This window comes from Panthera pardus, unplaced genomic scaffold (genome assembly GCF_024362965.1).
Source record: "Panthera pardus isolate Hobbes unplaced genomic scaffold, ASM2436296v1 HiC_scaffold_27, whole genome shotgun sequence".
NCBI classification, from domain to species: Eukaryota; Metazoa; Chordata; class Mammalia; order Carnivora; family Felidae; genus Panthera; species Panthera pardus.
In genome coordinates, this window is record NW_026526843.1 from 77,631,943 (window position 1) to 77,649,118 (window position 17,176).

The 17,176-nt window shown below is 39.5% G+C and overlaps 1 protein-coding gene across 6 annotated transcripts; it reads right to left on the bottom strand.

Moving 5' to 3' along the window:
* Positions 1-10,522: 10,522 nt before the first annotated feature.
* USP51 (ubiquitin specific peptidase 51) lies at positions 10,523-16,002 on the bottom strand. 6 transcript variants are annotated; one of them, XM_019439342.2, is made up of 3 exons: positions 15,249-15,997; positions 14,371-15,075; positions 10,523-14,103 (listed from the first exon to the last, which is right to left on the bottom strand). In XM_019439342.2, the coding sequence occupies exons 2-3, from the start codon at positions 14,918-14,920 to the stop codon at positions 12,920-12,922; spliced, it is 1,734 nt and encodes a 577-aa protein (XP_019294887.2). In that variant the 5' UTR covers positions 14,921-15,075; positions 15,249-15,997; the 3' UTR covers positions 10,523-12,919. The 6 variants fall into 6 exon arrangements, with proteins under 6 accessions (XP_019294887.2, XP_053747546.1, XP_019294886.2 ...); XM_053891571.1 differs by having other exon boundaries at positions 10,523-13,587; positions 15,249-15,996; XM_019439341.2 differs by having other exon boundaries at positions 10,523-15,075; positions 15,892-16,002.
* Positions 16,003-17,176: the final 1,174 nt, after the last annotated feature.

The window sequence follows — 17,176 nt, forward strand, 5'->3', positions numbered from 1 at the left end:
CTAATTCTCCCCTCATTCTCCTGGATTTTTTTATCTCTCTTTTTCTCAGCTTCCTCTTTTTCCATAATTTTATCTTCTAATTCACCTATTCTCTCCTCTGCCTCTTCAATCCAAGCTTTGGTTGCCTCCACTTTATTTTGCAGCTAATTTATAGCATTTTTTAGCCCCTCCTGACTGTTTCTTAGTGCCTTGATCTCTGTAGCAATAGATTCTCTGCTGTCTTCTATACTTTTTTCAAGCCCAGCGATTAATTTTATGACTATTTGTTTAAATTCATTTTCTGTTATATTGTTTAAATCATTTTTGATCAGTTCATTAGCTGTCACTACTTCCTGGAGTTTCTTTTGAGAATTCTTCTGTTTCGTCATTTTGGATAGTCCCTGTTGTGGCATGGAACTGCAGGGCTCTTTCTCTGTGCTGTCTGAAGTAACTTGCATTGTTGGGCGGGGCCGCAGTCAGACCTGATGTCTGCCCCCAGCCAACTGCTGGGTCCACAGTCAGACTGCATTTTTAAATTATGAGTCTTAATCTGACTTTTGTGTGTGCATCAAATGCTGTTATTTGTTTGATATAGTGCTCGTTTAACTTTCACCTTTGTGAATACTGGGATAATGTTGTCTACGAATTCAGATAATGAAAATAAGAATGATTACAATATCAATGCCAGCATGACCTGAATTAAGGACTTCTGTTTTAATTGACAGATTGAAGAACATACATAATTGGATTAGAGAGACAAATGACCTGAAACAGAACATACTACACAAAATGGAAAAAGGAATTTTGTGTCAGACATAGTGGACAAGGGGTTGTGAAAGCAATTAAAATACTCTCCAAAATATAATCAATAATAGTATAACAACTTTGTATGGTGATGGATTGCTATTATACTTATTGTGGTCACCATTTGAAACCATCTGATATTATATATACTTGTGTGTGTGTGTGTGTGTGTGTGTGTGTGTGTATAATCTTGGTATTGTACATGAAATTAATACTATATTTTATGTCAATTATTCTTCAATTTAAAGACTGTCCCCAAAAACACCAATGTCTACCTGTAAACAGAGGCTGCTGAACTAGCTTGGGCATACTAGTCTGTACCAACACACACTATTGTTTCCTTTCCATGATTTCTCTATAAAGCTGAGTAAAGTTATATATCCAGATTCATAGGTTGTTATGAAAAGGCAGATGAACAAAAGAGGAGTTCAGTCATAGATGTGTTGAGTCCTTGTAGCAGAGAGCTAATTCTATCAGATCATACCAGCAATCATACTTTCTACAGTATATCAAGTAATGTCTCAATTCACAGCAACAGCTTACAAGAAAACGTCCCCCTAGCTCTTGTTTAATTTGATTTGAACAATGGATTTTCACATAGTCTCCTCGAATTCTATGAAGATTTTACTAAAACCACAGACACATATACAATGATTGTTGATATCTTGTCCAAATACAAACTAGATTTTGCTTATATATCTGCATATTGCAACGACAGGGAAAATGTAAAATTTGTGAATTCTGTTCAGTCTATTAACTTCTTACCAAAGAAAGTAAACTGACCTTACTTGCTAAATCACCTGCACAATTTGTCCACAACACCGATAAAAAAAAGTGTTGTTTGTTTTTCTGCAGTTTTGAAGCTTAAATAATGAAATTTGTGGTCATTTTTTAATTTTCTCAAGTCATGCAAAATCATATCATGTAATACGATTTTTTTTGAGATGCAGTTGTATAAGATGACTATCATTGATGCCAATGAAAGGAAAGATGCTAAAATATCGACCTGCCCATAAAATCATATTTTCAAAGTGTGTAACAAGAAGAATGACTTCATATATTTGGAAATAGATTGAAGGTGAGAATGGAGAAAGGATTACAATAAAGCAGAAATTTATATTCTGTTTCTCCAAAAATTTTTGGAGAGGTCATAAGGAGCTTAGAAAAGTATTGACTGATTGCACCTGATTTGTTCAATGTTATGTGTAGTTCACAACAAAAACTCATGTAGCTATAAAAATGACTCATTCTTCTTTAGAAATAAGACTGCTTAAGAAGTCAAGAAGAAAAAAAGAAGTCAAGAAAAAAGAAAAAGGTCAACAGCAAAGGGCAGCCAAGTTTAACAGAAAATTTTTGACTTCTTTACTAAAATTGTACTTTATATGGAATCCAACTTCAATTCAAGAAACTTCAAATTTCTTCTGAGCTTTAAAACATCTTTTCTGAGAAAAAGTAATTTTACATACAAAGACATTGCATGCACTTCGGAGTGTTTGGAAATTCTGGACATTTTAGACATGGGCAGACTGTAGGATGAACTATTTATGTGATGATTAACACACAAAACAAACCTAAAATAGAAAATAGATGGACATTATGGGATACAGAAACCAATTTCTACAAATCGAAAATCTGCTCTTAATAGTAAGTAAAATCCTTGTTTAGATGGTTTTGTTGAGAAGATATTGATGTCATCACACTATATTGACACTAGGAATCAGTTTAATAGGGACTTGATAAGAGCAGAGTTGCAAGTCAAAGTAAATTTTAAATTTGTATGCTGCTTAACCACTACATAAAAAAGGGAAAAAAGGGTATCCTAAAAGCTGCAGGTATTTTAGGGAAAAAATCAGTAGAAAAGAAAACTGAAAGCATAAAATACTCCACCATATTGTAGGACAGAATTAAGCAAGTTAATTGTTTTCACTAAATTTAGGTAGTATCTGTATAATTAGTCCAGCTTTATTTGTGTCCTCTTTTAACAAAATCTAACACGTGTGCATGTTAAAAATAAATGATGTAGCCAACAAAATTTAAAAATCCAATAAAGTTTTTAAAAAGAGCTAAATTGCTATATCAGAGGAAAAAAGCATTGTATAGGTATCATTGTATTTTTACACATACAATATTATGTAAATTGTCCTGGTATTAATTACTACTACTTGCCATTGTTAATTAGTCTTATTGTTGTTTTGTTTAAACAATGGCATTTATGAAATGGAAAAAAAACAGAATAATATGCCATTGAAAGTAAACATCTATCTTTCATACCTTGTGTTAAAATAATAACATACATGTGTATCATTATTTATTAAATTGTGCCTTCATGTCTCCTATGGTTGTTTCCAAGATTAGCACTCTAAGAAGATTGGTCACCCCAAAATTTATTGTTATTTTAAAGATTTTTTTAATGTTGGCTTTTCATTTCCATAGATAAGCTTTACAATAAAAACTATAAGTCTAAGTTGCAAAGATATACACATCATCTTTTTGAAGTTCCATTAATATTTCATGGCTAAAAAGTATTATTTATTATTATAGAGTAGATATTCTTCAAAAATCTGATATTTTCTGAGTATTTTTCAATCTGTTCTTTGAACATTCAGATAAATTATTTTTGAGTTTTCTATCATCTCAAATCCATGATTGCATCTCATACATGATGATTGTTTAATTTGTTAATGATTGATGACTGTAAATTTAACTTATTTGATCCACTAACATAACAGAACATGACTGTCTGTGAAATGTGTGTGTTTAGCAATTTCAACTTTTAGCTATAATTTTTGAGGACTATTTACATCTAACATTTACATTATGTGTAAAAAAATTGTGACTTGAGAGTGGGCTCTTGTGTCATATGGCTCCATTATCTATTAGCTTGTGACATTGAGCAAATAACTTCATCTCACTTATAAAATGGAGACGATAATAGCAACCACTTTTTTGAGGTACTTTTTCATTTAGTCAACAGATGATTTTGAAGGCTTAATACATGTGAGGCTTTCTTCTAGGCACCAAGGATATGGCAGTAAGCAAAAAGAAAACCTCCTGTCCCTTGGGCCACTTTGATTTTATTGAAGAAGACATGGCATAAATATATATTATGAAGTGGATAATAAAGAAAGGAAGAATACAAAAAAATCCAGGAAAAGGAAAGTAGATTGAAAGGATTTTGCTACCTTAGATGGCTGCTTAGGGAACGTCTCTCTGGGTGATATTTGAGCAGAAATATGAATGAAGAAAAGGCAAAATATGGGGGAAGACTGCCCCAGGTAGAGTAACATATACAAAGACCCTGAGATAAAAATAAGTTTACATTTTGAAAGGACAGAGCTTACATATGTTTAGCCTTTACTATGTAGCAGGCTCTGTCCTGAGCACTTAATATTTATTATTTATTTAATTCTCTCCACAACTCTAAAAGTTAGGTACTACTATGGTTGTTAGTCTCATTTAAAAACGAAGAATTCAAGGCAGAGTGTGTTTAACCTGTTGAATGTCATACAGCAAGTGCTGGATAATCAGGATAAAAACCCAGGTTTGAATCAACAGCCTGTGGTGTTAACCACTAAGCTACTCTCTTATGCCCATGGCACCTTCCACGTAATTGATGAAGGAAGAAAGGCACAGAAAGGGGCCCACATTTGTGTGATTTGCCCACATTCACACAGCAAGTCAGGAGAGATGTTGGGACCAGAATCTAATCTCGGTGCTGGAACTGAAGGCCTGGTCATTCCTTCCCAAAATGCTCAATTGAGCCTCCTGTTAAGTCAGACACTATGCCAGGCACAAGGGACAGAGGAATAAGGGTGATCCAGAGAAGAAGTCCCTGATATCACATGAGAAGTAAAGTGATTTATGTAGCATTACTGTAAATTTTGTGGTTAGTGTCTCTCCCTGCTATACCCTATCTTTCTCCATACTATTCTTGTCCTTTCCTGGCTCTTTGCCTGGTGACATATCTGTCTCCCTTGTTGAACTGTGAGATCCATGATGGTAGGGAGAAGGTTTGTCTCAGTCAATCCTCAGCTTAACATCCAGTAAACACAAAGGGAACAGAGATTTTGAATAAATTTCCAGGTATTCGTTCTACTGATAAACATAGATGTGTGAAATGATGCTGTACAAGTGTATTCTTTGTAGCATTGATTACAATGGAAATAACTGCAATATTTATCATAAGGGAACTGGTTAAAATTATCAAGGGCAGAAATCTTATGCAGCCTTTAAAATATAAGACAATTTTTTTATTTTAAAAATATAATCACTATGCCACATTTTATTTTTTCTTAGGATTCTTCCTAAGTTGTCATGAGCTTACAGGTAAGAATTGCTAATAGCTCGAGTTTTAAAGGTTGTAAGGAATTTTGGGGACAATCCAAACAAACCACCTATTTTCTTACTTGGGTAAAGTGAGTCAAAAATGATGTGTAACTTGCATAAGAACACCTCTTTGGACTCCCAGGAAGTTATAATATGCCCCATGTTATGAGGACCAGGAAGCCTTGGTGATAGGGAAGCAGGTAAACATACAGGTGAGACATTGGCTGCATTTGAGAGGCATTTTTCCTCATTTTTTTTCAGCAAAATGTGCCTCTTCTACAAAGAAATTTCCTTGCTTGATCAAGAAACTGATGCAATTCTTTACTATGGTGAGGGTGATCCAGGCTTGAGGGCTAAATGTCATTCCTTGAAGGCCTGGGTCTGCAATGTAGGGATGAGCTGGAAGGTTTCTCTAGGTTACTAGCATAAGAAGAGCCCTATAAGACAAGCATCTTCCCAAAAAGCTGTATCTCATTATGGAAAAAGAACAGAGATCCATGTTAACAAAAACAGATTTATCATGTCCCAAAGAAGACAATTATCAAGAATTACTCAACTTCCCCACATTCCATCAACCTCTCCAGGACTGGATGTTGCCCTTTATGTCAGGTCATTCACCAAGTACCGACCATATAGCTTTACTCATTCCAGGTCCAGTCACAATTTCTCTGCTGCATGATGCTTCCCTGAGACCAGAATTATGTGTAGGCTTCTAATGCTCTTGTTACACTTTTTGTCTTTGAAAAGAATTCTGTTGGCAACAGCAAGAGTCACCTATTTACTGATCTCTCTGGGCATTGTTGTCTTTAGGGACCTAACCCAGCCTAGGAGAATGTAGACTCTGAGATATGATAGCAATGGAGACAGAATATTTACAGAGAAACTTGGCAATCAGAAGGTCTGGCATGGAATAAGAGCATTCTAGGACCTCAGTTCTGCTCCTGGTTCTGCCACTGATCCCCTTTATGACCCTGAGCAAGTCATTCCATCTATTTCTGAGCCAGTGTATCCTTAAAACAGTGAGAAAACTGAAGGCTAAAGGCTCTCTAGGGATCCTCCCAACTCTCAGATTCTATAAATCCATAAACTTCATGGATTCAAAGTATTACCTGGTTCTTGTTCCAGTAGAAAAAGAGGAATCAAATGAGTTCCTGGTTAAGGGCTTGGACTCAGTACTCTGCGCCCCAGTTCTCCCTCTTAATTACTTCATGATTTTGGTAAAAACATATGAACTCTCATATTCTTTGTCAAGTAGAGCTGACAATAAGAAAGACCCCACTGGTGTGCCTATAGCACAGAAGAAGAAAAACTCAGTGAGGTAAGGAGAGATCTGGTCAATGAGGATTTATATAAAGAAGTCTACTTAGGTGATGATGCCCTGGTTATCTGTATGAAAATAGACTTCCAGGGAGATAGCAGTTCTCATTTTCTAAAAAAACCTGGGGGACAAAGGGAATATTTGGACATGGTAAAGTGGGGCAAAAAATGACTTTTATTTTAGTTCCAACTGTGTGCCCTGCTTTATACTAAATACCTTGTAAACAACATTATATTTAGCCCTCCAAACAGCCCTGGGAGGGCTGTGGACAAGGTTCTGTTACTGGCCCAGTGTCACCAGTTAGTAAGTGGTAGATCTGGGATGTGATTTCAGTTTAAGTATGTCTGATGTCTCAAAGTTATCTTCTCCTCTTGCCTAGGCCTACCTCATCACATCTCCTGCATCACAAAGAAGTAGAAATTATAGGGAAGTTTAAATTCTGTATTAGAGGTGTGGCCAAAACAGGTTTTAAATGATAAGCTTGCAAGTAGAATACAAGTGTATCTCTTTTTAAGTATACCATTCTGAAAGCAGATCAATTAGGGCATGATTAGATTCTCAATAAGGCATAAAAAATGATTCTTCACACCTGTCCTTAAAAACACCAACTCTTCTGGTACATTTAAAACACAATCCAGTTTCCTCATATTTTATTTTCTCTTCCTCACCTCCACTTGCTCCACCCTTACCCTGAGTCCCTTTTTCAGATTTGGTATACCCTCTTGGTATAAGAAAAAGGGAACTTACCCTGAGTGGTAGCCAACATGACAAAATCATGACCTGGATTTGCAAGAAAAGTGGGTTTTTTTAGTTTATTTATTTATTTTGTGTGAGAGAGAGAGCGAGCGAGACAGAGAGAGAAAGAGAGAGAGAGAGAAGCAGAGAGAGAGAGAGAGCAAGTGGGAGAGGGGCAGGGGGGGTAGAGAATCCTAAGCAGGTGCTGCACTGTCAGTGCAAAGCCCAATGCAGGGCTCACAAACTGAGATCATGACCTGAGCTGAAGTCAGATGCTTAACTGACTGAACCACCCAGGGGCCCCATGAGGAAAATTTTAACATCAAATATTCCGTGTCTGTTGCCCCACTGTCTTCGATTATCATATATCTCTTTAACAAATGGGATAAAATAGCAAAATAAAGAACTCTGAAAAAATAAGTTGCTTTGTACTTAAGCAAGAGTAGTTTTAAGAATGGTATAGGCAGAAGCTATGTGGGGAACTAAAAGTGATGTAGGAGATGAGTATGTGGCAATGATGTAAGATAAACACATGTAGAATAGCTTGGAAGTGAAAGGAAAAAGAAATAATATCAGGGACAGCAGCATCATGTGAAATTTATGAACTTTTGTTTTAAACAAGAACCTCAAATCAAAACCTTACAACATTTTTTTAATTTCTTCTGGTGACAATATATACCCCAGGAGGAAGCACTGGCAACTGAGGAACACTTCTTATGTATTATAGGGATAATGAGGAGAAGTCTTTGAAGAACCATCGTAGAAAATCTAGGATGTCTATTTGCTATATGTCTAGAAAAACCATGACAGTTGCTGGCATAGAGGGAAGAGTGTGGGAGTAAAGCCTCTTGGCAGTCAGGAATGGGTCAGAGGAGGATGGTGGTGCAGAATCCAAAAGAAAACAGGATTCCTTTTCCTCTAAAACTAGAGGGAAGGTGTGGAGAATAGATGGAAATAGAAGTGTATTGGAGTGGGTGGCATAGATAAATCAGCCACTCTTATAAGTATTTTAACCTTAGAAAAATAGGATATAAAGTCAACTACTAAAGCAAAGTGTAGGATGGAATTCATTTTGTTTATTCATTCATGCATTCATTCAGCCAGCATATTAAGAACCTACCATATAGTGTGATTGGCCTGAGGGATTTACAGACATGTAGTTCCAACTCTGGCCCAGAGTAGATACAATTGTGTGTTTGGAAGGAATCAAGATAAGGAACTGAAAATAGTGTGGAAACAACAGAATTGGACATTACAAATCAATATTGTACCACCTAGGAACCATATCCTAATAGGCAAGACCACCACAGGTAGTCTCCACCACAGGTAGGTGGGAAGGATCTATGGTTAAGGGGCTGGTATTTATTGTGGGCACTCTGGAAAGACCAGGGGGAAGGTGACTGATGAAAGTGGCACACAACATAGTGGTCACAGCATTGAAGCTAGAAAGGAAAACTGGTGTATATATAGAGAGATGATGGTTTCACATACGGTAAAAAGATTAGATCTTACAGCCGGGTCTCGGAACTCAGTCAAGCATATGACATTGGGTGAAGCTATATATCTAGTAATGGAGCAGGATTTTAGCCTCCTCCATCCTGTGTATCCTTAGGAAAGTCATTTAGCCTTATGTGACTATCCTAATCAGCCATTGCCATAGAGACATATTCACCTGTAACATGGGCAATTTTGTTATTATCAATTGATAGATTACTCTCCAGGTTTGTCATCTAGGTTTGTCAAAGGCTGTCTGCCTTCTGCGCCATTTTGGTCTATTGTGTCTTCCATAGAAACATCAGGAAAAGCAAAACAAACAAAAATCTTTGAATTTTCTGTACTGAATTGTAATGGATTATGTACAAGTTTTGGGGACCTGGGTTTGAATATTGACCTCACTACTTAAAACAGTAAAGTGAACTTAAGAAAACCACTTTTCCATTCTGAGGCTCACTTTCCCAGTCTGTGAAATAATGTTCGGTAATGATTGTCTTCCAGGATTGCTTTGTAAACTCAGTGAAATACTAGAGGTAAAACAGTTACCATAGTGCCTGGCCTATCTATTCATGGTACCCATGAAACATTATTGACTTATTCTTTCTTTAGTTGGGAATAGCCACATCATTGCTGTGAGTAAAGTTTGAAGCCTAGAAGAGGTCAGTAGCTGAGCTAAAGACATGCAGGGACCCACTCTGGTTTCTCAATCTTATATGACAGAGTTCATTTGAGGTCATCATTCTCTTCCTTCTCTCCCTTTGTGGTCCTAGGAACAGGATCCCCCCCCCCCCCAACCATATAGTGTGTCTGATGTGTTCAAAACGCTTGGCTACAAGTGATGAGATCTCAACTCAAACTAGCTTAAGCAAGACAAAGGATTTTATTGGATCGGAGAGCTGGGAACTTTGGGACTTCAGGCACAGCTGGATCTACAAGGTTCAAATGGTGCTCTCTAGGTTCTTTCTCCCCATCTCTAATTCTGTTTTTCTCCTCATGGTATGAATATCAACCCCTAAAATTCTCAGATTAATGTCATCCTAATCTAGAGACTTCAGCATGGAGAAGGAGCTTCTTTCTCCCAGTGTCTATACATATTCAATTTAGCAATGGGCTCTGATTGGGCCTGTTTAGGTCCTATAACCATCCTCAAAATTGCTCTTGTGGGAGGGGTGTGGGTGGAGGAGTGGAGGAATTGAGAACTCTAATTTGGCCTAGGCTGTGGGACATGTTCACTCTGGGGAGGGGTGAGAGGAGCACAGCAAGGTGATCAGTAGCCCCAGTGAAAGCACACGGAAAGAAAGAAGGGCTAGAGTGCTAAGCAGACAACCTACACCTTCCTCACTAAACAGCCACCAGACATCACTCCTCTGTCACAGTTATAGTGTGCCATGTAATATAAAACATTGTGGAATGGTGAGATACATGGTATCCTGGGAAGGTAAACTTATGCAGTACACCATGGAGAGGTGTGGCACACAATCATAAGGTGAGAGACACTGTGGGAAGCTCAGGGAAACTGTGGTGATGGACAGTGTTGCCACAAACATGCCATAAAACCCAGTCTCACTTTCAACTGCCGGTCCCCCTCACCACCCACTCTCTCAGGACCACCAATTCTCACACTTGTGCTCTTTTCTTGCATTGTTCCCGGTACTCCCTCCACATAACCTGGCTATTCCTCACTGAGCACCTACTTTGGTAAGCCATCCCCTGCAGCTAAGTAGCATTTCATACACTGTTTTTGGGAAAGATACAAACCTGATCACACTGTATTACAGCACAGGGCACTTAATGAGGGCTTGATGGATAAAATGGGTGAGATCACATTACTGAGAGGGTGAATAGAGCAAATAACTGAACTCATCCTCATATTCAACAAACATTTATTAACACAGAAATGAATAAGGCTTGGCCCCCTGTTAGCAGAATGCTCAGTACAGAGGGGCAGACAATCACAAAGCTCCAGTAGAATCACAGTAGAATATCACTGAGGTACAGACAAAGTACTTTGAGGCACAGTGAGAGGGATAGAGGGGTGAGGAACAATTTTCCAATTTATGTCTTTGTAGAACATTTAGAAAAGGCTCCAGAGAAGTCATCTGTGAGTTGATTCTTGAAGGAGGAATAGAAGCCACCAGATAAACAGTCAGAGGAGCCCTACAGGCTGGCACTCAGAAATGTAGGTAAATAAGTGGTTCAGGGAACCAGGCATGAATAATAGAAAAAGGAAAAAAAAAAAAAAAGAGAGAATAAGGAATGAGTAGGACCATCAAGTACAAAGCTCTACTGTACTCTACCGTAGAAATTTAAAGGTCTTGTTTGCCTATGGAGAGAGAAGAGGGAGAGCAGAAGATGGTATGCTCTCAGATATGGGTCCCTATCACTTCCTCAATCAGGTCATAGGGCTTGAACATCAAAGCCAGAGCTTAAATTGTGATCTAATATCCCTAAGCCACTAAATTGTCAAGAACCACTTTTCAGTAGCAAAGAATTTGTATGAATAATGCAGTTCTAAATGGGAGAGAGTCCCTACTACTCATCTTTTTCAGATGCAGTTGATTCTTCCTAAGAAACAGCTCTACTTCTTTAAAAATCAGATGGGGTGTGGAACCTGAAAGGGGAAGGCAGGCTAGAGTTCAAGCCTTGCAGCAATCTCACAATTGGATGTAAAATGATGGTTAAGACTATTTTTTTTTCAAATTCTATGTATGTGTCAACATAATATTCAAAAAATATTCACAAACCCTTTGTTTTGTTTTTCTTATCTCCACCATTTATTTTTCATACCCGTATGCATTTTAATGTTTAAATTAAAAATAAACTTGTTTTTTTAAAATTTTACTGTTTTTTTCTATTTAAAATGTTTTTAATTTATTTTTATTTATATTTAAAAATTTTTAATCCTTTTTATTTAGTTTTTATTTAAATCTCTCAAATTGGACTTCCTTAAGGTTATTTATATATCTTAAAATTCCTTTTTCTCTATTTTTTTTCCTTTTCAAAATTTTTACTGTATATTTATTTTGAGAGAGACAGAGAGAGAGAGGAAAAAAAAAAACAAGTGGGGAAGGGGCAGAGAGAGAGAGAGAGAGAGAGAGAGAATACCAAGCAGGCTCTGTACTGTGAGTGCAGAGCCTGACTTGGGGCTCAGGCCCACGAACTGTGAAATCATGACCTGAGCTGAAATAAAGAGTCAGATGCCTAACCAACAGCCACCCAGGCACCCTTAATTTTTTTTTAATTAAAAAAAGTTAATTTTGTCTTCTTGTCTTGTTCTAAATTTTCTTCCTTTAAAATATTTCTGTAAACTTAAATTTGAATTTTCATCCCATTCTATATTTTTGGAAATTTTATTTCTTAAGCTCTTCGTGAATTTTGCTAACTTCTCATTTTTCAACACATGTATTTTATGGTCTAATTTAAAATGTTTAATATAAACATTTTATTTAACTTTTAAGAGCTCCATTCCCCTTTAACTTTTTACTTCTAAAACTTTAAATTTCACTTTAACTTTTTTGTAAACTTTCATTTTTTATCTTTGTCCTTGTTTTATTCATTTTACCTTTTCTAAACTAAGAAAAATGTATTTTTAAGCCTTAAATAATTTTGAAATTTTAAATTAAAAAAACTTAAATTTTAAAAAATTTCTTTTAAAATATTTAACTTAAATTTTTCAACATTTAGAAACATTTTCTTTTAAAATTAAAAAAAAAGTTTTCTTCTTTTTAAATATTTTCTTGTAAGGCTTTAAAATTTTTTTTTCAATATTCTTTTTTTCAAACCATTTGACTAATCAGCCACAGCTAGAATACCAATTGTGAAGCTTTTTGTTGATGTACAAATACTCCCTGATTTCACATGGTATTTTTGTAGAAACAAATGACATACAGCAGTGGCGGAACATCTCCATTCCCACTCTCCCCATCTAAAACAATGTGTTCATTTAATTATGTTTTATGTGACCATTTTCAACCTCTTCTCCCCCCCACCCTATTTCTTAAGGCTGAATGGTCACTAGTTAGTATTTTTTTTTTCCTCTTACAGACCCATAAACCATGGTAAAATAGGTTCTTTATATCAAGGTGCTACTTGTCATATAGGTGCTATTTGTCATTGTCAATGCCAGGTAGGTTTTTGCGAAACTTCAAGAGGTGCTTGTTGTTGTATGGGTATTGTCATTGTCCATTCCAGGTAGGTTTATGTGTCATTTCAGGATCCTTGTATATTCATTTCCTTTTTTTTTCTGGTAAGTGTCTTGTATGACTATTCTTTCTCTAGACCCTGTTTGTGATAGAACAGTAAATACCCTTCACTGTAGAGTAAGTCCTCAATGGTAGCCTTGGTGATGATGGCATCATCACAGCTAAACCATTGGTCCTTTTGTTGCCGGATAAAGCTGGTATAGTGTCCACTTTCCAAAGTTCCATGGTGATTAATCACTGCAAACAAGGAATACTTATTCTCATTGGGTGTACAATCTGTCGGTGGCTGGTCTTCCTTCACTCTGCTGTCCTTAGTGGAGGCCAAAAATGGAGTCATATCCAGCTCCAAGGGAAAGGAGATAAAAGTATTAATCTTTCGCCTCTGTTTACCTACATGTTCAAATCGCTTGAGATGAAAACAGGCCACGATAGGTAATTTCTTCATCGTGAGTTGTTTGGTAGATTCCTGATAGCTTTGGCAACTACTGCATTTGATTTTGGCATTGCTTCCTAGGTACTCTGGCCTTGTAAACCACTGTAGGCAATCTGTGAGTGAGGGAATACCTGGTATGTGGTCATCCCTACTCACTGTGCTGTCAGCTCCCTCTGGACTCTGGGAACTGAATGTGGCACAAGAGCCAGGCAAGTCCAAACTGATGTCCCAGCATGGGTCTATTGTGGTAGAGACACTATGGCAAGCTTGACATGTGACATCTGACTGCAAGCCACCTGTAAAGATTTGGTCTATGATGCAGTTACAGCAGTTGGGGTTATTGGCCTCCTGCCCAACACTATCATCTTTGCTGTGTCTATGCAGCACATCTAATATTGCGATAAGGAACTCATGGGCATCCTGCTGCCTATATCCTGCTAAGTGTTCTGCATGAATCCATATTAGATGCAATAACTTATAAGGAATGTGAGGAGTTCGGCTCCCAGAGTACATTGCATGAAAAAGAGAAGACATTTCACAGACAAGACACAAGCTGGGGCTTGTCATTACACATTTATGCTTGTCAGAGAGAAAGAAATCTTTCAATAAAGGAATATGGGTAAGTGCCTGGACAATACAATTCATAAAGCACGTGTTCCCAAGATTGATTAGCCCTCTCAGGCCTACAGTACAGACTGACTTTTTCCTCCTCTTTTTCTTGGGTTTCACCAATTTTGGCTCCTGTTCCTTTGACTCACAGGTTGAATGTTTCTCTTCAACACCTGATGTCATACACTGCTGTTGAGAAACATCTGTTGAGATGGAAGTTAGTAATTTCAGAATTTTCTCTTTTGTTTCCTTGGCAATCTGTTCTATGTCTTTGTCATATACATAATCCTTACACATAAAGCAATATATAACCCCATGATAGAGGTCTACAGCTAAATTATGCTGTTTTGTTTCTGCATGTTTGTGAATATGTTTCTCAGTAAAGCAGCCAAAAAAGACACAGGAGAGACAAGAGTGGAGTCTGTTCATATGGGTACTACATACATGACAGAAGCACAACTTTGCCTTACGTTTCCTAGTTTCTGGGGTCCCACTCCAAACGAAACGATGGTAGATCAACCGCAGGTTCTTCCTCCAGTTCTTAGCCACTTTAAAGCTCTCCACATGAGAGCAGCCTGTAGGACCCTGATCAAACTCCACCTCCAGCAACCAGTCCCCTAAGCCACCTCGATCCGCAGAGCCACCTAGGTCAGGAGAATAGCTTTGCAGCATCTGGGGCCTAGACCCAGGCCGGGATCTACGCCGCGATCTGCGCCAGGACTGGGGCCGGGTCAGAAGCTGAGGGGCTGGAGGCTGGGGTGGGGCCGAGGGCCCGGGCAGGGCTCGGGCTCGGGCCCGGGGCTGGGGCCGAGGGCGGGGCTTGCGGCGCAGGCAAAGGGGAGAAGAGCTGCTGTAACAGCGAGGTGGGGTTGAAGGGAGCACCTCCTTATCGCCGCCGCTGTCACTCCACGTCAAGTTCTCCTCCGAAGCAGGCTTACGCTCTTGTAAAAGCTCCAGCTTCACCTCCTCAGCTCCCTGGCCTGAACACATCTTTGCCTCCCCCACCGCCTCCTTCTCCATTTTCCCCGCCTTTTCAGCCACCTCCTCGGGCGAGGCTCCTCCCCCACCGCCCGAGCTCTAGCGGACCAAAGAGCTGGAAGACAAGGAAGTTTCCCGAACTTGGGCCATCAGCTCACCGCCCGGCCTGAGAAGAAAGGTCTGGAATGGAGCTGCGACTGTAGATGGAATGAGACAGGGATTTCTGTGAATGATCTGGCCAGCATCATGGCGGCGGTGCGCCATTAGCGCCCTCAGGACCCCTCCCACCATGAGCTCAGCCAGAGACCAATGCGGGCTCCACCCCCTCTACTCAGGGGCTCCCGGAGCTGCTGAGGAGACAAGCAGTTACCTGGTTTAAAAGCGATCCGATCGTGCTGGGAGTGGGGGGCTGGGGTGGGGGAAAGGGAGGAGGACAGAGGGAGGAAAACGTGGAGGTGGGGTGTGGTACGGCCTGAGCTTTAGGGTGGAGATGGAATCTTCTTTTAAAAAAGGCGCCACCCTCTAACTGACTTTCCTGCGCTTTGCGCAGCCTCACTTTGGCATAGCTTCCTCTGACGTTCTTTCCTTTTATTCTAAAAACAAACTGGGGTCAAAATTTACCTTAAAAATTGCTAAAAGGGGGCCACCTATGGAAAATGGGCTCAGGGAAAGAAAGTGTCCTCCTCCTCCCTGGAATGGAGCTCCTTCCACCTTACCTATGCTGCTGGGACTGGGTATGTTCCACCCTTGCCGCTGCCTCCAAGGGCACTGTCTTTTGGTCAGCCAAACTCTTGCGCCCTCTCACGCTCTTTTCGCACTTGTGTTCCTTCTCACACCTCGTTTCTTGCTTCAGCACCTTCATTCCCTATTCCTCCGAGAATTCGGACTCTCTCACACCCTCCACGCGTTCACCGCCCCTGTCTTCAGTGTTTGACCCCCAAGATCTCTGCCCCTTCCCGCCTTCGTCCCCGCAACGCCCCCGGCTCCGCTCTTTGCTTATAGGTCTGGGTTACCTTGGGCCACAGGCGCGTGATACAGAACGTCAGCAGCTGCTGCTGTACTGGCGCTCCTCAACCAACGTTCTCTCCTGACCTCTCCTCAGGGCTGGTCACAAGGGGGCCGCCCCCTGGCCCCTCCCCTCTCGACGTGTGGCCCCCAGCCCCGGATTCTGCCCTCCTGCAGTGATGAATGGCACCGCTGTCCGGTTTGGTCAGACCTCTTCCTGAAACAGATTCTACTGGAGGTAACCACAGCGACGGATTCTAGAGAAAGCCCCTGAAATGGAGGTTCTGGTCTCACCTGGCTCCAGGCCCGGACTCTGCAGATAAAAAAGATTCATTGGGGTGGCGGTTGGGGTTGCAGGAAGGGCAACTCTCTGGCAAGAATCCCTCAGGGAACCATCAAAAATTGATCTCTGGGAATTCAGTGGAGAGAGGAGTATTATTCTGGAGTGTGGTGAGAGGAAGCATAAGGGCTTCAGGCCCTAGATAGGAGATCCCAAGCACTTGCTAGCTTTGTGAGCTCAGATAAAACACCTGATTTCCCTGAGCCTTAGTTATGTCATCTGTTAAACAAAAATGGGAATAATAATCCTAACCTGTTATGAACACTAAATCATAGTATATATAAAGTAAAAGTTCCTTAAGTCACCTGTTTCTTTCACACCTATTTCTCAGTCCACATCTTAAAATCTGCCTATAGCACAATGCCTGGTACTTAGAATACAGAAAAGGAGAACACTGTCTTTCCAAATTCTCTCAAAGTTATTGCTCAGTTCACTGAATTATCCCTCCTAACCAGTTCATGTATATGAACACACACTTAACAAGTGTACATGAACAGATCCCATAACTGTATTACTGTGCTAAATTGTGCTGTGAGAAATACAGAATAAAACGATTTGTGTCCTCCAGATTTTTTCTTCCCAAGGCCACAACCTCCGTGAAAGCTGCTATCTCTGGGGCTTGTTGCCCTTCCTGCCCTATCCATAGAATATTCCTGCTTATCATTGAAGATGTTTAATGCTACATTTAATCTTTCTGGGACAATCATGCACCTCCTTTCTCAACCTCAGGATAAGGATTCAGTTCTCTCAGGCTCAGGATTGGTATCTTGTAGGTGCCTTCCCAAAATAATGTCAGTGATTTTAGGACATCAAAGAGATTCAGCAATCTGTATGAATTTCCAGAGTGAGCACAGATCATCATGATCTTGGAGAAAAGAACCACCATAACTGTCCTGTAGCCCAAAGTGACTATATGTTGAGAGGTTCAAATAAGAGTTAGTCTTCAGATGAAT

Bases quoted from the DNA above. Each gene is read 5' to 3' on its own strand.
- USP51 (XM_019439341.2), bottom strand. From the start codon at position 14,920: ATGGAGAAGGAGGCGGTGGGGGAGGCAAAGATGTGTTCAGGCCAGGGA.